Below are 24,811 nucleotides of genomic sequence, written 5' to 3' on the forward strand. Positions count from 1 at the left end.
TGAGGGTGAGGGGAAAAGGTGTCCAGCAGGAGGGAAGACACTAACATTTGTTTCACTCTGTATCAGCAATATATTAGGGCTGGAGATTTTACTGTTTTTAGACATATTTTAAAACTGTGGTAAAATATACACAACGAAATTGACCATTTTAGTCATTTCCACGTGTATAGTTCAGTGCCATTAAATACATTCTCATTGGGGTGCACCCACCACACTGTCCACCCCTGGAGCTTTTCTAGCATCTTCAGCTGAGACCCTGTACCCATTAAATATTAACTCTTCATAATTCTGCCTCCCTCTAGCCCTGGTAACCACTGTTCTACTTTCTGCCTTTATGTAGAACCATGCAATATTTGTCCTTTTGTGTCTGGCTTATTTCACTTAGCAAAATGTCTTCAAGGTCCGTCCGTGCTGTTACAGGCATCGATCCTACTCCCTCAGTAAACCAGGGAATGAGAGCGCCGTCCTTAGAACCTACAGGCCACAGAAGACAGGCAGTTTTAAAATACGAATATGTAGGAAGCCATTTAGTGGCTTTATTTGGCTGTTTGATATTGCAGATATGCAGCCATGAGAAAATTTTATGATAGGAAGAACTCTTCGCCATGAAGAACAGTTTGGTAGCTTTTAAAGAAATTGATAGTGGCATGGACCTACTGAGTAGGATTATCTTGAGGCGGTAGCAGATGAGAGGATATATTCCGGTATTGAAAATTACATTACGTAATACTCAACCTGCCTCTGTTAAATATACTCAGACACAGCACTGATGAGGTTCTTCACCAGGCCTCTGGCATAATTCTTATATCCTTTGTCATACTAGTTCTGAATATTATTATCATAAAGTCCTTTAAGTTTGGCATTAGTAGCTGCTATGAATTTTAGAAAATAGATAGAATGTTAGGGGAGTTTGGAATTAATATTCTTCCAAGTATCTACAGAAGAGCTCTAAACATGAGACTTTTCCAGAAGCCTGCAGGATGCTTTGATATCTAAGGGGGCTGAGTACATGAGATGGGAAAGGAGTGAAATTCAGTAACACATCTCCCTGCCTGTCGGCTGCAGTAACCAGCAAGTTGTCCAATTAGTGCCAATAGTATTGAGGGTGATTATGATCCAGGTCCAGGAGGAACTGGGCTAAACTGTCATTTCGCTCCACAAAGACCACCGAGCAACTATTTGATGATAATGACTTGAAATCACTCACAACCCCTGCCACATATGAACTAATCACTGGGAGTTTGTGAAAGGCTCCATTTCACATTATCAGTCCCTAGTGACTTTCAGTTACTCTCATCTCTTCTCTAAGTGCCTTAAATCGTGTGTAGTTGCAGACTCAGATTTCAGCATTTTCAGTGAGGTCTGGGATAAGAAAAGATAGAGCACTAAAAAAGCTCCAAGATTTATTGGCAGTAATGAACTACATGGTGAAACATCAAAGCAAATGTGTTTTGTCACTTAGAAGCCTGATTGAGTGTTAAGGCTTCTTTGAAATAGTTTGATTCAGAATTACTTGGAATGATGAGGGAGGTCTGTTTTAGAGGGAGACACACACAGACGCAGATCTGCAGTAAAAGGCCTTATGCATAAAATCCGCTGGCAGAGCTTGTCTCTGCTCCCATAGCAAAATAATTTGGTATCACTGATGAGCATGTTGAATTGCAGTAGCTGTTAAAACGAATCGTATGTTCCCCCCAAATGAGACCAGAGCTGTCAGGCAGGCTTGTATCTGCTCCTTTCCTGTTTTAACTTTCAGGGCTTGTGCTGTATCTGGGAGTAGATGTTATGGCCTCTGCAGAGACGGACTCTTTAGAGACTCTCAGGCAGGGTTTGCCTTCAGGTAGTCGCAGGTAATTGCTCTGTAAGCCCCAAGATCCCACCTCTAAACTTGTAGCCCTCCCGCCTTTGTTTCCCAAGGAGAAGAAAATGCCTAGATAACTTGTACTCCTGGCATAGCCGCCAGCTGCTTTTGTGTCTCCTTTTATCTCTTATCCCTCTCTTGCTAAACTTCATACTCTCAAAGCAACATAATTGGGAGTGGCGCTCACGGACCACCCAGCAATCTACTTTAGAAAAGGGTGGGAAATAATTCGGATAATATCTTCTGTTTCTGTGGCTCAGGTTAAACATAACTAGCCAGGCTACACTTAGAATCACCGTTTGTAGTCATTCATCATGTTTTTCCCCTATATAAAATAAAACCATTTGATGTTCGAAAGTCTCAGAATTGCCGAAATAAATAAACTTTTTCAGGCTCAATTGTTGGCAGGCTTGTTGGATCGTAAATTTGATCAAGGGACAAGTGCTTTCTTTGCCAGGAGCCATCTTATCAGCTTGCACAAGAGCAGATCAGGAAAATCTCAAGCAGGGGAGGGTTGGAGCTCGTCCAAAAGCTAAAACTTCTAAAATCTGTGCCCTTTCCCCCCACCCTTCCCCTTCTCTCCTTGTCTCTCATCAGCTTGTTAATACAAACACTTTCATCCTTTGAGCAAAACAAGGAACTGGTCATGCTATGTATTAGAATAGTAATTCTTTTTTTCCAAAGGCGCCTTCCAAAAGAAAAACCCCACCAACTCTTACAATTTTAATGTATTCCAGGAAGCAAAACAAGGAAGAGAAATGTTTTAGGTTTTCTGATATCCTGAAAAATGGTTAATGGAAGCATATAAAAAGTGATTTGAGAGATCGTACAGGATACTGCTCAAAGTTAGACCCAGCCCTTCCCCTTGGTTTATAAAATTCCAAGGCATGTGCTTTACACAGTCTCTGACAATCTTTGATCTGGCTAAAAGCTGAAGGAAGATGAAGATTTGTTAGACTTAGCTTTGCTTTCTGAGATTGGGTCCTATTTAATAATCTGATGAAAATGTGTTTTAGATGTAACAGTCGTGTTTAAGCCATGAATTATCAGAGTCAGGGCATGGGTTTGAGACAGTAACTAATTAAATGCTCATATCAATCATCTCTTTCTGCTGTAGATCTTTCCAGAGTGAAACTGATGAGATTTGATGACCCACTGTTGGGGCCTCGGCGAATTCCTGTCCTGGGAAAAGAGCAGACTGGGAAGACCCCCATTTCTGAGCATGCTGTCTTCCACATAGACCTCATGAGCAAGAAAGTTTACCTTACTGAAAATGGGCTACGGGAAGATATTGGTGACACGGTGACCTATCTGGTTCATTAGACTCATGCAGATTGGAGATTGATCCCGGTTTCTGGGTATACTACTACTTTGTGCCTACAGATTGGCTATGAGAACCTTAGGCTGAACCTGAATAGATTTCATTTCTAACCATTAAATTCTGCATGTAATCATAATTATACCAAGTCATCTCAGATTCCTGGACATAATAAATTTTTTTTTCCTTCTCAGTGTCTCCAAGAGAAAGAGTTTATGTCATATTTCCCTTTTTTTTTTTTTTTTAATTTAAAAACATTATTGCTTATTCCCGGAAGCTTCTAGTCTTTCACATTAACGCAAGTGTCAGTATGTTTCTTCTGTGAGGTGTGCTTTATACTACTCAGGAAGGCTAAGGAGTGTCTAACAGCTTTTTATATCCGTTATGGAGTTAGCTTTATTCTTTAAAGAGAAAAAAGGAAGTCAGACAGCTAGTTTTGGCTTTTAAACAAAAGAAGTCTCATGACTATTTAAAAGAACAAATGAGAATATTTTGACTTGGCTGATCACTAAGTATTTTGTATAAAGAACAAAAACAGTCTTATATTTATAAGAATTTTTTAGCTTTGATATATTCAATGAACCACCAATATGTTTTCCAAGGCTAATATTAATAGTTTATAAGCAGTTTATTTCATCTACACTAAAATTTAGGCACTTTTAAAAGGGATTTTTTTTTTCCACCCAGAAGACTGCATTTATCAAATTGGCCTTGAGTCCAGTTGTGTTTAAAGACCATACGGACTGTATTACAGATATTGCAAATGTATTTTTTTATTCTTGCTGGAATGTCTGTTTATACTGCCTGTGCCATCTGTCTTCATAATGAGGAAACGATACTAGGTGTTGAGTGGCAGAGGAGAATAACATTGCCATTGCTTGAAGGATTCCGTATGGGGAAGGACCAAGTCTGAGAGCCTTAAGGAGCCTGAATTCTAACTTTCAGATCGCATAAGGAGATTTTATTGAGCTGCTTTATTTTGCCTGGTACAATTGGAGATTTCTGGGCCTCGTTCTAATGCTTTGTCATAGATTCATTAAAGCAAATCATAGAATGTTGGAGCTGAAACAGCCCTTAGCGATCAAGTGCAAATAATCCTTGAACTGCTTGGGGCAGGTGCTGTGTAGTAGTAGGTTAGGTTACAGGGGCTGAGGTCAGACCAGCTGCTTAGATCCCATTTCTCCCATCGGCTACTTGGGTAATCTTGGCTCTTCACTCAGTCCATTTTCTCCACCTATAAAATAGAACTAATAATGAACCTACTTTTCTAGGCTTCTTGGGAGATGTTGAGGTGAAACCATCTAGAAAAATCATGTATATAATATAGTGCCTGGCAAGTGGAAAGCTTTCTGTAATGTTACTGAGGATGAGCCCTCAGTAAATGTTAGTGAATAATAATAATAATAATAATAATAATAAAAATAACGAACCAACCAGGGTGTATTGGTTTAATATTACTACAGGCTATAATCATGTCATTTGTATTGGTTCCTTTGGTACAACTGTTTTGTGTTTGCCCTCCTTTAGATTCTTTTGCTGCTCCTTCAATCTGTATAACCTTAGTTATTCCCCACATCAGAGTACTCTTTCCTGGTGCCCAAGCACAAGCCTAATTATGTTTAACTGAGGCCAATTAAACTGTGTGCCTGGGATAAAAAGGAGAAAGGAGCATAATTTTAATATTGTGAGTGATTGTGCCTGTTTTATTAAATGAGCCTATGAACCTCTGCTGCCTTGGATTAAATGTGAGTTGGGATTCATGGCTGCTCAGTTCCCTCAGTCTCAATTTCCCACTGTCTTTCTTAGAATGAGCATCTTGCTGGGCTGAATAAGCTTTTTGTGTTTAAAGGCACATAGGTTTTGTACAAGGAAGCCTCTAAGCATAATCCATTACTTCATCTGGTGCTCAACTGAAAGAACAGCAATTAGTTGAAATGCTGAAGGAAAAACAGGCTGCATTAGGCTTATTGTATCGCTAGGAGATTCATTCCTTCCTAAAGGATTTTAGTGCAGATTTTTAAGTTGTGAAATAAAATGCACATACACAAAAAGTGAACAAGAATAAATATATAGTATACGCATGAAACATGTAAAATACACACAAACCATGAACAACAGCAAAACAGAATTTATCAACAAAGCAGAAATCTATATAATCACCAGCCAGTCAAGGAATAGTAAGTAGTACAATGTCAGCACCTCAGAAGCCTGCCCTATGCCTCCTCCCCTAAAGACAAGCTATGGCCAGTGCATGATCCAGTGTTTATGCAGGTTCCATGTGAGTTTGAAAAGAGTGTGTGTTCTGCAATTGCAGAGTTCCGTATATGTGCATTAGGTCATTGTTATAGATTGAAGTGTTCAAATCTGTATTGTACTGTTTTGTTTACCAGTTTACTCGTTTTTTAGGAGGTGCACTAAAATTAAAATCTCTCATGACCATAGATTTACTTATTTTCCTTCTAGTTCAGGTAGTTTTTGTTCATTCTAGTCAACTTTTCTTGGCTACCAGGCTACATCAGTGTCACACAAATCCTTCTCGTTATATTAACAATGGCTGGACTTTTTCTGGGCAGAGCTCATATATATATATATATTTTAAATCATAATATTTATCTACTATCACAATTATTTCTTGTCTTCTCCCCTTAAATATTTTTATCTTCTCACACAGTGAGAACTCTGGTTCCCAAGAACCTCAATATATTTACTCATTTGTTCTCTTAATAATTTCAAGAGATACAAGTCAATACAACTATTAACAACAAACCTACATACACACATATATAATTTTTTCCAGTCTTTGTATCTTTATAACAAAGTCAGCACATTTTTTTCAAATATTACTTGAATGAACTATTTGAGGTTTTAGTCCTATATTTCTCTTATTCAACTTTTCAGTTGGCTTTTTTCCTTTTAATTTTTTTGAATAAATGAAATACATGGTTTTAAAAGTCAAACTATTCATTCAGGGAATGTTTACTCTCTTGCACAACATTCCCACCCCGTATGGCTAGCCATTTTCATTAGTTTCTGAATTATCTTTCTCATGTTTCTTTTTCTGAAAATAAAGCAAGTATTTATATGTAATTTCTCCTTTCTCATGCAATAGTAGCATGTGGCATGTTATGTATATTTACACCTTGCTTTTTTAAGCTTACCACATAGCCTGGATATTTTCCCAGTTTAGTTCCTAGAGATGTTTCTTTCTCCTTCCTTTCCCTTCTGTCCATCCTCTTCCTCCCCCTTGTGTAATATAATTATAAGGGTGTTTCATAATTTACTCAACCAGTCTCCTATGGATGAGCATTTACGTTGCTTCTCAGTTTTGATTTTTTTTTTAATAGGATCTGTGTAGAATTATATGGGGAGTAACTTGTGAATATATGTGGTTTTATACTTGTGGAGGTATATCTTAAGGGTAAATTTCTAGAAGTAGGCTTGTAAGGTTCAGCAGATATAAAGGCTGTGAAGCAAGGGCATGTAGCTGGTGTGCTGATGGAATAGTGAAGAGGTCACATTCAAAAACGGGCCTAGGGATGGAAAGTAACCTGCCCCAATCCTCTTCCCCCGTGGCCGAGCTGCATGAGGGCCCTGGCCTCCATCCGTCCTTTCAGCCCACGGCAGCGCACTTCACAGGGAAGGCAGACGAACACAGGTGTGTTTGACCAAGGCCGGCGTTGTCAGGGCTGCTAGGTCCGAGGAGGGAGAAGTTTCTATGGGCCCAAGTCAGATGAGACTCCACAGACGAGGTGGGACATGAGGGATGAGTAGGATTGGGGTAGCAGCTGACGGAGCTGGGCCACACTCCTGGCTTTTAGAACTAGCTGTGGGTAAGGGCTAGGAGGTGAAAACAAAACGCATGGAGAGTTTGGGAGATGATGCCAGGAACTGAATGTATGTCTTGGAGAAATGAGAGAAAAAGTAGAAACAGGTAAGTGAACTGGACCTTATTATAAAAATTCTTGGATTTTAGGATGAAATTCAGAAGTTGATTAAAGGATGAAATTCAAAGTTGATTTAATTGTCTGGAGAATCACTGCAAATTTTTGAAGTGGGAACAAGATGATCCGTGCCTTCGTGCCTTCTGCAGTTTGTGGTACTAGTGTCCAGGATCTAACCACTACTCAGTGGAAATCTATGTGCCTGGCTCCGGTAGGTGTCGTTGTTAGCTGATACTTTGTTAAACTGTTCTCTTATTATCTTTGAACATAACTTCACATCTGTATTAGAAAATACTTAGATGCCAACAAAGACTCGTGGCATCAATCAAGTTTTCTAGTTGCCCGCCCCTGTACTTGGAGCTTAATTGGTTATAAGGTGGGAGGAAAACCCACATACACAAAAAACAAACGCACACACAAAACAGGATAGGACATAATCCTTTCTCCTAAGGGCTTGAGGAATGTGACAAAGGAATACTTACTGTCCTTTTACTGGGGAGGAGTAGGTAGCAGTTTGCTCTATTCCTTGCTTTCCTTCTACTGGAGTTAGGTCAGAGCTGTGCTGTCGGTGGTTTAGCCACTTACCATGTGTCTACTGAGCATTTGAAACGTGGCTAGGCTGAACGGAAGTGTTCTGTGAAAGTGTAGGTACTTCCAATTTTAGAGACTTAGTATGACAAAGAGAATACAAAATATCTGAATAATAATTTTCTTTTATATTGATTACATGTTGAAATATTTTGTATAATTCGGGTTAAGTATATTAAAATAAATTTCATCCATTTCTGTTTACTTTTTTTAAAACCAGAAAATTTAAAATTACATATCAGGCTGGCATATTTCTATGGGACAGTGTAGTCTAGAGACAATGAAATTTAGTTTTAAGCACTTTTCTATTGCATTGTATCAAGAGTTGTGTAGTATCAGTCTGTCCCGCTTGTAGTGATACTAAAACTGATAATTTTCCAAATTCTCCACTTTACAGAGATACGTTTTGATCATTTCCAACACTTTCCATTATAAAGATATATATTTTTAAATCACTTCAGAGATTTCGTTGTAAAAAATATTTTAAAACAACACTTCCAGAACTGTCTATGGTAAAGATACATTTTTTAGTATTTCTGGAACTCTCCAGAGAAAAGATACATTATTTCTTTTGCAACTAGAAATCTGGCACCTTGGGAATGTTCTGTTCTCAATGTTTTACCTTATAGTTTTAGTACCCCCTTGAAGACCCTCTCCTGAAGAAGTTATGCTGGGGGCTGCGCAAAATGGTCCTTTTCTAATGCTATCATTTCTCATAAATACTTGTCATTCTTCTATAAAAAAGAACATTTTTTTCTTCTTTTTTTCATTTTATTTTTAGGTGAAGGAGCTGTGTGGCATGTGGATTAGTCACTCCATACAATAGATGTTTGATTAGAAAAGTTGGGGACAAATGAAATGTTAAAATAGGGGAATCGGCTTACATGTACAATGATTGTTCACTCTTCAAAAGAATCTTATTGTAAGTCTTTTTTGCCAAGCAAGTAATTACCTCTTAATTTTTGTCATTCTTATAAACTTGAATTTTCCTGTATACCACATTTATTTGACACACTGTGGAGTGCTTGTTATGTTTTGAACACTGCGAAGCACTTGGAACAGAGTGGAAAGCTGAGGAAACAGGGCCGTCCTTCACAGAGCGGGCGTAGCTATGGTTGACAACGAGAGCTGCCCAGGGCCCAGTGAGTGAAGGCAGGGATGAAACAATGTCTGAAGAGGCTTGATTTGCGAGGAATTGTGTAGTTTTTTTTTGTGAACAACCCTGCTCAAGTAGTTCAGAACCCTAAGCAGTAATTCTCTATGAGCCTGATGACAAGACTGTATAGTTCAGTTGGCAGTTTTCGCCTGCTGTCTCTTTATGATAATGTTGAATTACGATTGCAGACCCCTCCCTGCAATGTGCCATTTTGTCTGAGTTTTTGGGCCTCTAAGGACACTTTCCAAGTGTTTTGGGGGTTCACACCCCCATAAGGTGTGCCCTAGAGGCACATGAGGCACATTCCCCAGGCCTCTGAGACCCTGAAGATTCACAGCTGCGGCGAGGCGCCCACCGCCCATCCCTGCTCCTGCCCACGCGATTCGCTTGGGGCAGGACCCCACTTCCCTGGCATGATCAGTGAAGTCCCAGAGTGGGGGTTTCTAGAAGTTCTTACAAGGCTTACAGAAGTTTAGGACAACCTAGCACAGTTCAAACTTGAGGAGACCGCCTTCCATGAGATGGTTTCCACACACTATCTGGGCTGAAGACCTTTCCATCCCCGCTTTCAGGCGGCTGTGGGACTCACCCTGCTGACCCGGGCCAGCAGTCCTGGAGTGAGAAGCCCCTGCTGCCTCTCAGCTGTGCCACGTGGCAGAAATATGTAGCCTTCTGAGCCCTCTGAGGCAAGGTCAAGTGACACTTTGCCTATAAATGCTTTCCCTCAAGCTCCCTTTCAAAGCAAAGGGATTTTCCACAAAGGCAAATTTAAAAAAAACAACAAAACTTAGACTATATCTTCAGCAGTATCTCCCTTCAGATTAGTAAGATGGACAGGTGTGCACCTGTCATTAAAGAAGTAAGATGCCTGTGAGTTGCGCTGCTATGACCTCAGGTTCTAGAATAGCAAGGCAACATTCTTTCGAAGGGCTGTTTCACTTTGCGTTGAACCTCCGTGTAGAACCAATCAGCTTGTTGTCAAAGGGAAAAGGATGGCCCAAATGACAAGAAAACCCCTAGCGCTATGAATTGGTTTGGAAGTGACTTCTCGAAGTTGCCTGAGGATGTTGCCTTACTCAGTATACACTCACCTCTGTCGCTTTCACTCATAGCACCCGAAGAAGAACAGCGATTTATTTCTAACTTGAGGTAGGGAGTAGGGTGAGCGCCCCCACCCCCGCCCCTCCCAGCTTTTGCTCTTTGGTTGGAATTTCAAACCAATTTCTCATAAAGAGTCAAGGCAAAGATAGCTGGGTTTGGGAAGAAAGTATTTGCTATCATTTCCCCATGTGAACTTCAAAAGGGGCAACTGATTAGTTCCTTCTGGCCCTGCTTGGCTCGTGACAAGAGAAGGGCTGGCCTGGGTGAAAGGATGTCTCTTCATTCTTAAAGCGTTGAGCCCTGCTCAAGAGAGACTATTGCTGATGGCTGCCAGTAATTTCTACCCTTTTGAAATCAAATGGCAGTGTAACATTCTCTGGGATAATAGAGCTAAAAGCTGTGCAGGAAGCTACAATAACTACTTCAGTTTGATCTCTGAGTAATTGCTCAGTTCTTAAAGGAACCACGAGTCCCTTGTACATGGAAAGTGCTCAGTGCAGGGTAGCTGTGCTTGTTATTTTATTTTCTTTATGATACATGAGCTATAATCTTGAACTGAAATGTTTTAGCCAATGCTTATTAATTCAAACGTAGCATAAAAATCATCGAAGAATCAAGGTATAAAGGAAGGACACTCAATAATGTACTTCTTGAGTTCAAAACTAGGTAACCCCCCCCCCCCCCGCCCCCAGGAAACAACTTGTCTTTTCACTAAGGAATCGTGATCCTCTAGTTATTTGATTTGGATTAGATAGGGGATGGGCTGCCTCACCGCAATAAAAGGGGTTACATACGTGATGCTGAGTGAGATAGAAGCAGAAAATTCTCTTCTAGGGCTGCAAACTGTAAATGGTTTATTTCAGGGGAAAATTGAATCCACAGACTCAGCACTAAGAAATTCCTCGGCTAAAAGTCAGAGATAATTGGAAGCTTTTAATATAATGACGTAAGTGCCAACTTGCGGGGCATTGTCGCAGGGAGAGGTAAATCCTCGGACCCTGTGTAGGAATGCAGGACGATTTTAGGTTTCTCTGCCTTTATTTCATCCATTCGTACCTGAGACTCCTGCCTTTTCCAGAGAATGAAACATAGCGACAGGCACATAGTTGATGGCTAAATTTGAGGGGGACTCAAATGTAACGGAAGAGACACACGAGTTCAGTTTGATCCATTTCAACAAATACATGCACCTGCTGGGTTCACGGCAGCGTGCTGGACCCTGGGGGCTGCGGGGGGAAGCAGCGTGTGCCGCGACCTCAGGGGGCTTACGCGGAAAAGGAAGAAATAAGAGGTATAGAAAGGTTTTTCAGGGCCAGTTTGGAATCCTCATAGGTTTCTTAGTCGGCTCAGGCTGCCATAGCAAAATACCATAGAGTGGAAATTGGCTTAAAGAATGGAAATTTATTTTCTCACAGCGCTGGAGTCTGGAAGTGCAGGATCAGGGTGCCAGCAAGGTCGGGGGCTCTTCCTGGCTTGCAGCCCTCTCACTGGGTGCTTGTCCTATCCAGCCCATTTCTCATTTACCCCCCCGCCCCGCTCCAGAAAAGCCTTATTTACAAATACAGTCACATTGGGGGTCATCTTCAACATAGGAATTTGGGGGGCACAATTCAGTCCATAGCAATAGATCCTCACCCACATTACAACAAATATACTAAAATATACTCATACTATAAATTGTATCCATATATTTTTTTTTGCTGTACAGTAAGTGAAAGGATTTATATAATTTTGCTTTTGAAATGATCTGACTGAGTCATTTGTGATTGGTGCCTGCTTGCCAGCAGTCATTCATACCTGGGATTTTTTTTTTCTTTTTATGAGAGAATTATAAGTTGTTTCCAAAGGTAATAAAATATTTGTGCAGTTTCTCTATTTTGGAGGCAATACGTGTTTCCCAGTCTCACTTGGGTAGGCTCCCGAAAACCTCCTCAGGCCCTGAGGGTGGCCTCTAGTGCCCCCCGGATAACAAAGGGGCTGGGTCTGTTTCATGGCCGCACTTGCCACTTCTAGACGGGCAGCTCCCAGCCCCAAGCCCTCTGGCGCGGCATCTCCCGCTCTTTGCCCTGCGATGCCTCCTCGGCCTGTGTCCCTCCAGCACTTCAGACTGTGGGCGTTGCAAGCAGCCTCCTCCCTTCCGACCTGCCTCCTGGCTCCGTGAAGTGGCATGCTGGGATTTGAACTGAGGCCTCTTGCTTTCACATTTGTGAACTGACTATTACAAAGCCCGAGAAACACTGAGGATATAGACTGGACATGGAGTTGGAAGGACAGGATTTGGAATAATAACGTCGTTAGTAGAGATTGGGGCGTACAGAGGAGGTATGGTGAACGGGGAGGGAGGGAGGGAGGTAGTGAGGTCTGCTTGGGCTTGGCATCATTGGGTCCCTGCCTCCTCTTTATGACGCTGCCTTGGCTTAATGGTTGTCCTCTGATCCATCTTCTTGGTTTCCTAATTGGTCACGGTCCTTGACTCCCCAGGGGCCCTGTGCCGGCCCAGGCCGTGGTAAAGCAGCCCACCCGGGGCGCCAGAAGCAGGACCACAACCACAGCGATTGTCCAGACTGGCGGGGACTGGAGCACCGGCCTCTTCAGTGTCTGCAGAGACAGGAGAATTTGTATGTTTTTCCTCTTCATTTAAGTTCTTCCTTACTACTTTCCTTCCCAAGGAATCAGTGGGTAGAAAAGCAACCTCAGGCAAAAGGACGGAAATTAAATCGTTTCAGAATAACTGAACTAATCCTCTACTGACTCAAATGCACTTCTTGGCAGGAAAAAAATCCCGCCTTTCAGAGATGTGGATGCTTTTATAGAGTAGGTGGTGACTTAAAGATTTTTTAAATGGCAAAGTACACTTTTGATAAAGATGCACTAAATGCTACAGACTTGCTGGTGGATGGTTTAGTAATACATATAAAAAGAACCTCAAGTGTTACATAGCTTTTGACCCAGTAATTACATTTTCAGGCGTTCAGTTTAAGGAAATAAATCATATGGAAAGATTTAGCAGCGGCATGAAATTTTGCAGCATTGGTTATTATAGCAACAATCTGGACCACCTAAATGTTCAGTGACGGCATCATCCAATGAATTATTATACAGCCATGAAAACTCATGTTGTCGAATAACATTTAATGGGATGGAAAGATGTTTTGGATACATTTTTAAGTTAAAGAAGCAGATTGCAGAGCTATGCACCTTAGATACCATTTTGAGGGGAAATACTTAGAAAAATATCTGGAAGGATACAAATACAAATGTTTTCAGCTGGTGTCTCCAGATGGCAGGCTAATGCGTAATTTTTTAAAATTTTTACTTCTCTCTCTCTAGTATTTCTATGAGGAATATGTGGTGTTCTTACAACTATAAGAAACCTTATAAAAGAATCCCCCTTGATTGAAATTTTTGCAGACAGTGGTTCAGAAACACCAGCAACACCATCCTCTAACATCATGGTTTTCCCCTGGGATTGAGGTTCAAAGCTCATTGATTCTATTTTTACCTTGGGACATTCTGATCCATCTCTGGTGCCACCTGTCAGTATCTTCTTCCAGGACCTGATGCTCTTGCCCTAGGGAGCAATTTGATCACTGAACTTTTCTCAGAGTGTGTGTGTGCGCGTGTGTGCGTGTGTGTGTATGTGCATGATTGGGGGGTTCCCTTTGAAGGATGAGGATCAGTCCCTTCAGTTCAAAATCCAACAGACCCTGGATGCAATATTTTTGAAGAATATGGCTCTCCCCACTCCTTACAGGCTCTGGGAGGATCTGAATTTGTCCCAAAGTCTACAGGATGGATCAGGGAGAGAGCTCTGGACTGTTTACATGATCCAAGTCCTTAACCAACCAAGAGTCTTGCGGAGAGAAAAGCTCTGACATCCTTTGGTGCTCGGATCATCTGGGCTATGCCTTCGCTGCCTGGGCCTCCGGACAAGAGGCTGCCCAGCCCCAGACTCCACCTACCTCCTTTTCCCCTCTCTGCCCACCTGGCCTAGAGCTCAGCAGGTTTCTTCCTACCACTGCTACCCGTGTGGATGTCTGACCAGGCAATAAGGCAGTTCCCTGATTCTTGCAGGAGCCTTCCTGGGTCTCATCCAGATTTTCTGACTTTGGTTATCATGTAGTTTCGAGGCACAGAGAAGGCAGAACAGCCATGAAGAGATGAGAAGACCCAGCCCCGGATGGGGAAGTGAACCACTTTCCTTTCATAGCTTGTGGTTGGGGTTTGGAGAGCCACCAATTTCCAAGTAGGGCAAAGCTTGGGGTATAATGTAGTGATTAGGAGAACATGCTTGCATCAGATATAGACTTTGCTTTTAATCTTAACTGCCTTTTCCTGGTCATTTGATCTCAAACAAATTCTCTAAAATGAGGATAATGAAGGTGCCCACCTCAAGGGTGGTTGTCAGGATTAAAGAAGACAATGTATAGAATCCACTCTTCTCAGTGGTTTGGAACATAACTGGATCAGAGTTTTTTTGGTTGCATGTTGTACTGGGTTGAATAGTGTCCCCTCAAAATTCATGTCCCCCTGGAACCTCTGAATGTGATCAGAGGTTGAAACAAGAGTTTTTGCGATCTAATCAAGTTAAAAAGAGGTTATAGCAGATTGGGCTGGGCCCTAAGCCCGTGGCTGGTGTTCTTATAAGAAGAGGGAAATTTGGACACAAACAGGCAGGAAAGAAGGTCATGTGAAGGTAGAAGCAGAGACCGGAATAATACATCTATAAGCCAAGGAATGCTAACGATTACCAGAAACCACCAAAATCTTGGAGCAAGGCATAGAACAGACTCTTCCCTCAGGGCTTCCAGAGGACCCAACCCTGCCAACGTGTTGATTCAAGACTTTTAGCCTCCAGAATTCTCCAGTGACAGAATAATTTCTCTTGTTTTGCGATGCCCAGTTACTGGTATTTTGCTCTGGTGGCCTTAGGAAAATAACACTCAAAGCAAACATTGGATTTCGTTAGAAGGCTATGGGATAACTCACAGAATCAAAAACTCAACTGAAAACTAAGCTCAGAAGGGACAAGATGAGCATTATCAGGTGGTAGCTAAGAGTCTGGTCAACTCCAAACATGTTTATCCTTCTGCTTTTCTCTCTGAGAACTGATGTTTCAGCAGATGGAGCCCAATTTGCCTAGCTTAGGTCACATGCTACTGCTTGGCCAGGCCTGGACATTTTGCATGAGAGTTCTATCAATATTGCCCACAATATTAAGGGGTAATTTCTTAAATTTTTCTGTTGAGATGCTGTTACCAGCAAAATCTCAATATAGTCAAGTCTTGGTTCTCGAATATCTCCCGTCTTGAAAAATTCAGTTCTCGACCAAGTTGTTGGTGGGAAAAAAAAGTCTCAGCTGTCAAACAAAACTTCAGTTCTTGACCCAACAACACTTTCATGCTGATACCTGCATGATCAGTCAAAGGAGATTTGGTTTTTGAACAAATTGGTCCTCAAACAGCTTTCCGGAACAAATTAAGTTTGAAAACTGAGGTTCCACTGTATATATACAATAATGCACTTAGTGAATCTTTGGTATTAATATTATTATTACTATACAGTTTTACCACCCTCCAGCATGTTGAGAGCAAAGAGTAGGGTCAGGGAAGTTGGAATGGCAGCTGCAGAGTGAGTTCTACTCGATCCCAGGAGTACCCAGGAAGTTGGTCCAGGACAGGACCGCTCGTCACCACCCCCTCTGCCTTAAATGTGTCACTGCTTAGCTCTGTTCCCCACCCTCGCCAGTGTTGAGGAGAGCACCCACACTGGTCTTCTCAGCATTCCCTGCCTGTCCGTTTGATAGCCGATTCTAGGGGCAAGGCAGGGAGGAAGGACATGTGAAGAAACACAGACAATATTCTTTACAACTGGGCACGATCCCTGGAGGACAGGCCATGCATATACAGCACAATGATCTTGAATGTTCTGTGTCCTAATTGTCGTTCCCCGGATAGGCTTCTATTTTGTGACTGCTTATTGTTTTTCAAGCTAATTGTCTCAGAAGAAAATTGAAAGGCGATCTCCCTTTATCCACTTGTTTTCTGTGCCATACTTCCTCGGACGCCGCTGGAGCATACGTGCCATGAATCCTGGGCTTCTTTCCATCCTTGTTCAAAAGGGCTACTTCACCCACAAAATTCTATTTTCAGCAAATTGCTGTGAAAACAGTTGTGACAAACTCAGGAACAAAAGGAGAGCTTCTTGCCATGACTTTGTTCCATGTCCGGTTCCCAGCTTGGGACAGTTGGTTCTCCATTAAATGCTGAGAATTATTGCTACCATTTGTCATCCATTAAGCAAAAGGCACGTTATGAACAGTGATGATTTCCATTTCTTTTAGACATTCTGCTTCTTCATTTTCTCGTAATTATAGTTTTGAACTGCCTCCCTCTCCCCACCTCTGTGCTTTTTTACCTGAATTCGCACTGCACTGTGATTAGCAGACGGGCTTCTGTTCCCTTTGAAGATGTGGATGCTGAAAGCTCAGATGTGAAGGTGAAGCTGAGCTGAAATACATGGCTGCTACATGGTGTTGTGGGCAAAAGGCTTCAGGAATGTTTGTGATGTTGCCCCAGAGAAGGTTTACGTGGAAGGTATAGTCAGCATTGATTTGCAATGCATCCAACGTTTACTGAGTTCCTACCTATGTACAGACATGTGACGGGCATTACAGAAACAACAGTGAGTGGGACAGAGGCGTTTTCTTAGAGGAGGTAGACAATAAGCAAATAAGTCAGTAAACCAGATAATTGCAATGGTGGTAAGTGCAATGAAGGAAATAAACAGGGTGTTATGAGAGGAGGTTACAAAGGTGTGGGGTAACGGGTTGCCTCTCCAAGGAATTGGCTTAAGCTGCTGTCTGAAAGACAGGACTGAGCCAACCACGCAGCCTTCCTGTGCAGGGGAGGGCACCGCAGCGCCGGGCCGGAAGGAGCTTGGTGTGCACCAGGCACCATCAGATGCTCAGGGCGGGCAGAGGAAGTGGGTCAGGATTTTCTTCAGTTTTCTGGAAGAGGAAGGAAGCTCGAAAAGGCCTCAGACTGGGATTCACGTCCCCCAACAGTATCCTGGGTTAACGGTCCACTCTCTGAAAGCAGGGACCACTGTCTTCTAGCGCACAGCTCTGATGCCCAGCAGAGCGCTGGGCCCATTGGAGGTGACTCCTGGGAGGTGCTCCATTCCATGCATGAATTTTAACCTGTATTCTCACTTGCTTCTCTCTTTCTCACACTTCATTGAAAGAATCAAAAGGCCTCGGAGTTCGAAGAAACATGGGGGTCAGTTGGTTACCTAAGCTGCTTACCTAAGTCCCTTCTGCAGCACGTGGCAGGACCTGACAGCGTTGGCTTTCTGAAGGTTTCCGGGGAGGGGGATTTTGAAGAGGTTGCCACGCATATGATGCCAAATTCAGAAGGACCCCTTTGGTATAGGAGCCACTCCATTATTGCCCTCTGTCTACCCAGTTCTCCTCGGAGCCAGCTGCTCTTACCTGAGTCCACGTATAATCTATATGCTTGTAAAGGTACACCAAAACTCAAAAGAAAGTAGATTAATTTTTTTATTATAAAAGTATCATAAAATCATTGTAAAAAAAAGAAAAATACAAAAGACTATACAAGAAAAAAGCAGGACCCTGTAATCTCAGCTGTCAGAGATCACGATTGTTAGTATTTTCATATTTATCCTTTCAGACTTTTTTTGCTGTATGTGTGTGTTCATAATTTATACAAACAGTAGACTTATAAACACACTGTTCTGCACGTTTGTTTTAGAAATGTACATCTAGGTGATCAGACCCTATCAGCGCTTCTGGAGCTAATATTTTAAATTGCTGCAGAGATTCCATTGTACAGTATGAATGTACTATAATTTACTCAGAAATCCCCATATGTGGTTTCCAGATGTTTTGCTATTCAAACCAATGCCTGTGAATATCCTCATACCAATGTCATTTTGCATGTGCGTGACTTTATCTGTTGGCTAATTGTTGTAAATTGTATATTTAAATGCACCGTTTTAAATCTCGCTAGATGTTGCGAAATGACTTTGCATTTGGAAGTTGTACGACTGTACACTCCCACCCACAATGCATGAGTGTGCCCCATTTTTGTTTGGAACAACTCTTACTATGGTTCTGCTTTTTTGTAACAATTGATCTGAAATGCACCTGCTGCAGTTTCTACCCACCTTTCCTATGTTTGATCTCTGGGCTCCACACTCTGGTTTTGTGTAGGCTGCTTCTTTTTATTTCGGCTCCCTGATGAGTTGAAACGATGACTAATGAACCACATCCCGTGCCTGAGGGTGGAGCCCATCTCGGAGAACAGGCAGGGGACATTTAGGCTGCGGGAGCTTATAGAACCACCACCGTGCCTTTCAGTGGAAGAGGCTGAATTTCTGGCTCCAATCCCTTTTGAGACTAAGCATCTTAGCTCTATAAGCAAAACATAAATGGTATTACGTTGTAATATCACACAATTTTATTTAGCTCAAAATATGTCTTAAGATTTAACTCTGTTGGTACTTAATTGACCTTTCATTGCATTTTTAATTATGGTATGATATACACCATCATGGTTCAGTTACACTTTCATCTCTTAATGTACATTTAAGTTGTTTTAAGTTTTAATGCTGCAGTGGATATTCTTGTACCTGCCTCTTTGTGAGCAGGTGTAAGCATTGATGAGTGGAATTGCTGGCCCCTGGAAGACTGAAAAGTTTACTGGGTCCAGCCAAGTCACCTCCCAGAGCTGCCGTGCTAATTCCTGTTTCCATCAGTGCACAGAGAACCTATTTCACCATCGTTGCCCACAGTGTTTGATCTTAAAAAGCTTTTGCCATTCTTATGGCTAAAAAATGATTTCTGATGGTCTGAACCTGCATTTTCCTGGTTACTAACAACATTGAGCAATTTTTCATGTTTGTTATTAGCCATTGGTATTTCTTCTTTGGTGAATTACCTGTTTGGGTCCTATGTCCATTTTCTTCTTTTGTTTCATCCTTTATATATTGATATATAGGAGTTCTTTGTATATTCTTGATACTTACCCTTGGCCTGTGATATATATTGCAAAGTTTTCTTCTAGGGACTCTTCAAGGCAAAGGATACCATCATCCTGCTCGTGTGCATTTGTCTTGCAGTGTGAGCGGAATGTGTATGTACCACTGTATACCAATGCCGTACAGAGTAGCAAAGATCTTTTCTAAAGAAGTTCTATGATTTAGGACCATCTCACAGGAATAAATATAAAGTAGCAGTAGTGAAGATATTGTCTGGGAGCACACTCATCCACAACCATTGTGACATGCTAAATAAACACATAAAGCATGAGAACGCATGGACATATGGGTTATCTGTAGTCGTTAAGACTTTGGGGCCAGGCTACCCGAGTTCACATCTGGCCTCTGCCTCTTCCTAATAAATGTATGAACTTGGGTAAATTATTTAAATCCTCTGGGCATCGGGTAGCTCATCTGTAAAATGGGTGTCAAAAGAGTATCTATTTAATAGGATTGTTGTGAGCATTAAATGAGTTAATGCAAAGAATTTTTAGCAGGGCTTGGCACGGGGTGAAATTTGTATGAGCATTAGCTATTGTAAAAGTTTAGCTTCATAGTGTTTGTTATCATATCTGATTTCTGTCCCAAGGTAATTGGATTAAGGTGTGTTTCTTTTAGCATCTAGTATTACCTCTTTTTAAAAATAATTTATTTATTCATTTTTGAGAAAGAGAGAGGAAGGGTGAGTGAGAAAGAGAGAGAGAGGGAGAGAGAGAAACATTGATTTGTTGTTCCATTTATTCATGCATTCATTGGCTGATTCTTGTATGTGCCCCGACCAGCGATCAAACCTGCAACCTTGGTGCATTGGGCTGACGCTCCAACCAACTGAGCTACCCAGCCAGGGCTAATACCACCTCTTAATGAATTATTTGATAATGTGATTATATGTTGAGAAGGATGAAAAATAAAAATAACAGCATGTGTTTTTTAAAAAAGGCATACAAGTCATAGAAATAAAGTACAGGAGTCCCAATGCACAAAACAACAATTTCTTTATAATATACTAAATGAGGATGGTGGGCATTTCTCTTTGCAGTCAAAGTGATAAGTGATGTGGCTCAAACAATTATGTGAACACAATTTTTTATTCATTTAGCTGCAATGTTTGATTAATTTTTTATTTGCAGGGGTTGTTACACTATTCTGTAACCCATGCATAAAATGAGATTTGATTGATTTTTATGTGCTGTGATTTCAAAGTCCCTAATTCAAGGTTGCATGCAGTATGACCACTGTGAACTCGTGGTAAATTTACTGGGCCATTTTCTGTCCTCTGAGCTGTTCCTACCAGTTGTCAGTGCTGGGTAGGGCCTGCTGATTTCATTGAGAATAATGATTTTTAAAATGGAGTGAAACATTCCAGACTAAAGCAAGGCCGACTTCAGAGTTTGTCTTCAGCCTGGTGATCCCTACAGTGTGTGATTTAGTGATTATCTTAAAAGTCCTGAATGGGTGAAATCGACGTTCCTTAAAGATAGACCGCTCCTTTTACCCCCTCCCCCACTGCCACCTGCCCCAGTCCTCATGTTCTTTGTATGCCAGCTGCCTCACCCTCTATGTGACATTGAAGAAGTCCAGAGTCCTGGAACATCCCTTGGAGGTTCTGAGATAAAGCAGCATTCCTAGCTTTTTGCTCCTTGGCCATTGAACTTGGAAATGGGACTTTGCAGGCAGGCAGAGACAGGAAATTCTTCTAGTGTGCTAGCGACGTGGCATGTGGGCCTTTGTGTCTGGCGCACTAGAAGTCTTTGATCACTACCATGTCACACTCCCTAGAATGGTTAAAATAAGAAAGACTGACAATAGCAAACATTGGTGAGGACGTGGAACCACAAACTCAGACATTGTTGGTGGGAGTGTTAAATGCTACAGATCCTTGGGGGAACTGTTGGTTAATTTCTTGTGAAGTTAAATGTAAATCTATCCCATGACCCTAGAAATTCCAGTTCTAGGAATCCACCCAAGTGAAATGCCCACATAAAGACTTGTATATGCATGTTCACAGTACTTATTCATAATAGCAGAGATTGGAATAATCAATGGGAGAATGGAGAATTTGTGGAATATTCATATTGTAGAATACTATTCAACAATAAAAAGAATAAACTGCAGCTTCACATAACAACATAGATGAATCTTAAGAAACAGTATGTTGAACAAACGAAAATTACAAAAGTTAACATGATTCCATTTGTGCCAAGTCCAAGAAGAGGTAAAGCTTACCTATGGGACTAGAAGTCAGCGTAGTGGCTGCCTCCGGAGTTGGGGTGAAAGGTGAGGATCAACTGGGAAGAAGCACAGAGGAACTCCCCAAAGTAGGAGGTTGGGTGACGTGGCTGAATATGATTGTTAGACTCATCGAATTGAACATTTATGACCTGTGCATTTTCTTGTCTATAAATACCATATTTATTGGAAGTATTTTAAAGGTTACGATGGGCTTGTCTTTCTGTTTTATAGTCTTAATTATTTGTACTTATCAAGGTTGTCATCTTTCTCAATGCGAGCTGATATGACTTCTAACTGTACCTTGGGGGTTTTTAACCTGAGGTTCGTGGATTGTGTTTAATGGATCCTGATCCTCGTGGAACTGAAGCACAATTCTGCATGTGTGTGTGCATGTGTTTTAATTTTCCCTTGAGAAGTGAGTTCATAGCTATCAACATATTCTCAAAACAGTCTGTGACTCAAAACATGCTTAAAACAGAACCTCTGTGTTAGATAGTTCATGCAGAATGTGTAGGAAACAGTATCAGTAGCTAAAGATGAATGAAAGAATGAATCTATGACAAACTGTTTCCAGTTGATGGTCAAAGAACCAAACCTCCAGTAGTTTACAGACTAAAACTGGCAGATGTCAGTGGCTCTGTTGAACTAGCAAAAATATGAGTAACCTCCTACCTGCGAAATAGAATAAAGTCCTGATAAGAACAGCAGGCAGAATCAGCGTACCAGTAAAGGGCTTGCAATCCCATTTAAAGAGCAAGATACTTGTTATTGACAAGTATCATATACCATGCCCATATTATATATTGAAATTAGAGAGATAAACATAATAGAAGCAACGGTTGCAATTAAATTGAAAAAAAATTATTTAATGCTTTCTCTTGACAGGAAAAAACAATGACCATCGTGAATGCTAACAGAATTGTATCAGGTTCAGCATTGCCAGTGTTTAACAAAATAAGACAGATTTGACATGGCTCAGTCTTGGCAATTTTTATACACAGAGTTTTGAGAATTGGTTATTCATTCTCAGTCCCTGATTCCAAGGACACAGGGCAGCATTAAATCGATGTTATTAGATTGTAAATGCTCTTTGAGATGGGAAGTTTCGCTGATCACATCTGAGAACCTTGGCTTTCTTTTGTGTGGTTATATTGACAGGTTTCTGTGGTCTGTTTTGTCCCATGTGTCTTGAGTGTGACATCGCCAGGCATTATGGAGAGTGCTTTTGTTGGCCATTGCTACCTGGGTCCACCTTTGCGCTGAGAGTTGGCACCAGAGAGAGACATAAAATATGGGTAAGTGTGTTTGAATGTATATGTGAGCCTGGATGCCTTTCAAATCTGTGCTTTTTGAAAGAAGAAGAAGAAAAAGATGAGTCAGGGTAAGGATGCTTACACACACTTAGTGGGCCCTGGCTGGGTGGCTCAGTTGGGTAGAGCATTGTCTTATAGACCAAAAGGTTATGGGTTTGATCCCCAGTCCAGGGCACATACTGGAGGTAACCAATCAATGTTTCTCTCTCACATCAAGGTTTCTCTCTCTCTCTCTCTCTCTCTCTCTCTCTCTCAAATCAATAAAAACATATCCTCAGGTGAGGATTTAAAAAAGAACACCTAGTGGAAGACTCTGGAAAAGGAAAGGGAAGAAATTTCTGATTTCATTCGTTACTAGGATGTATATATACTACCCAAAATGTCACATTGTAAACGGTATTTCCAAGGAGAACTCATTATAAGGCAGATCATTGGTCAATGGGCCATTTTTGTTTCTGTCATTGCATTAAAGGAAGATGACATGTAGAATTGCATCAAATTTGGAAGACATATTTGGAATGGTCTGACTTAAAATGCAGCCTATGTGACATACGCAGAATTCACTCAGAGGGCTTCTTGGGGAAACTTCAAATTTTCAGTGCAGCTGAGACTGAGTTACAATGAGATACTTCAGACACACAGCACACATATTAAGATGTGGACGGTTGAAAAAAAGCATCTCTTTATATATTCCTGTAAATTGTCCCTAAGATATATTTTTAAGTGAAAAAAAGGGCACGGCATAGAAGTATGCAACTATTTACATAAAAGCCTACATATATACACTTGTGTGGACAGAATTTATTTGGAAGTGTAGTTAACAAAATACCACCACGATGTGCCCCTGGACAGGTAACTGAGTGCCTACAGGGCACCTGTACTCGGGAAATTTACTTTTTTACTTCCGATCCCTTCTTATTGTGGGAATTTTGGACCTCGTGGTCTCATTACCCATTTCAAAGGAAGAAAGAAAATAATTATAAATATTAAGTCCGAAGAGGGAAAAAAAAAAAAGATGTTGCCAGAGAAAGCAGTGGTTTCAAGCATGAAGGCGGGATCAAAAGCCCAGAGAGCAGGTCTTTGAATTGCAAGGACTGATTAGCTGTTGGGCCACTGGGGACCTGGGAGAGCCAGCGGAGCTGTGTGTGTCCCCACGTGCTGGCCTGGGGACGTCAGTGTAGGTTGAAAGCTGAGCAAGGGCTGGGCCACCAGGTAGTGGTGCGGAGGTCCCTGGGTCATGGATGAGCTCGCACAACTGCACCGGGACAGACCCTGGCTCTCCCCCAGGGCACGCTCTGCGAGGACTGGCTGGCCGTGCACTGCTGTTGGCCCTTTTCCATCTGTCAGCTGGCCCGGGAGCTCAAGACGAGGACCTCCCAGCTCTACGAAATCTCCACGGCCCCTTCGACGAAAGACGTCTTTATATGACGGAGCAAGAAAACTCGTCCCTCCCCTTGCCCTCCTCTCAACACCCTCTCAGTCGAGAGATCATTCTCATTAGGCTTTCACTAAAATAGATGCAAATAAATGATTCTCCTCCCCCCACTATCTTTACTGTTGTTCTTCCTTTACACAGCCCCCCAGGGGAGACTGTTCCTTGTCCGGATTGGCTGGGCCTGGGGTTTTGGAAGGCCGCATTTTGCACCGTCTTCCTGCTGCCGTCCTTTCCTGAGGGATGTTTGGGAAGCTGGGAGAGTTGTTATGTGGCTTTCTTATGATGAGCCCCTTTCCCCAAAGGGCCAGTGATGGGGCAGGAGGTGGTTAATTTTAGTTAGCACCTGGGCTGGGCACTAAATGTCCCCGGAATACAGGATTATCCCGACCCCCTGCAGTCCCAGCCCTCGGAGCGGAAAGCCTCAGGGCGCTGCCGATCTGGAAGTCCTCTCCTCAACTTGAGAATCTTCAGCCCCAGGCGCAAAGCCGTAGGCAACTGTTCTGGTTGAGCTGAATTGTGTCTCTTCCCTGCCCCTTCCCAAACACAGGGTGAAGTCCTCCCTCCTAGTACCTGTGAATGTGACCTAATTTGGAAATAGGGTCTTGTAATTACGTTAAGAGGAGGTCATTACGGCGGGCTGCTGTCCTTACAGGAAGAGGAGAAAAGAGACCTAGAGACACCAAGGCAGCCCTGTGACCCTCATAGCAGAGAGAGGAGCGATGCTGTCACGAGCCAAGGACGGCCTGGGGCTACCAGAAGCTGGAAGAGGCAAGGTTGTGGAGAGAGCGTGCCTGCCAAAGTGT

The 24,811-nt window shown here is 42.0% G+C and overlaps 2 protein-coding genes across 2 annotated transcripts in view; both read left to right on the plus strand.

Moving 5' to 3' along the window:
* Positions 1-3,375, plus strand: part of LARS1 (leucyl-tRNA synthetase 1) — a 51,340-nt gene extending 47,965 nt beyond the window's left edge. The window contains exon 32 of the mRNA XM_054568236.1: positions 2,979-3,375. Within this exon, the coding sequence (XP_054424211.1) occupies positions 2,979-3,184 (206 nt within the window). The 3' untranslated portion in view covers positions 3,185-3,375. The remainder of the gene's footprint in view (positions 1-2,978) is intronic.
* Positions 3,376-9,888: 6,513 nt separating this feature from the next.
* Positions 9,889-24,001, plus strand: PLAC8L1 (PLAC8 like 1). Its single transcript, XM_054567937.1, has 4 exons — positions 9,889-10,013; positions 12,447-12,583; positions 22,419-22,555; positions 23,861-24,001. Exons 1-4 carry the CDS (start codon positions 9,889-9,891, stop codon positions 23,999-24,001), a joined length of 540 nt encoding a protein of 179 aa, XP_054423912.1.
* The last annotated feature ends 810 nt before the right edge of the window (positions 24,002-24,811 follow it).

This window comes from Pteronotus mesoamericanus, unplaced genomic scaffold (genome assembly GCF_021234165.1).
Source record: "Pteronotus mesoamericanus isolate MK-2021 breed Mesoamerican mustached bat unplaced genomic scaffold, CSHL_Meso_final contig_2, whole genome shotgun sequence".
Classification (NCBI taxonomy): domain Eukaryota; kingdom Metazoa; phylum Chordata; class Mammalia; order Chiroptera; family Mormoopidae; genus Pteronotus; species Pteronotus mesoamericanus.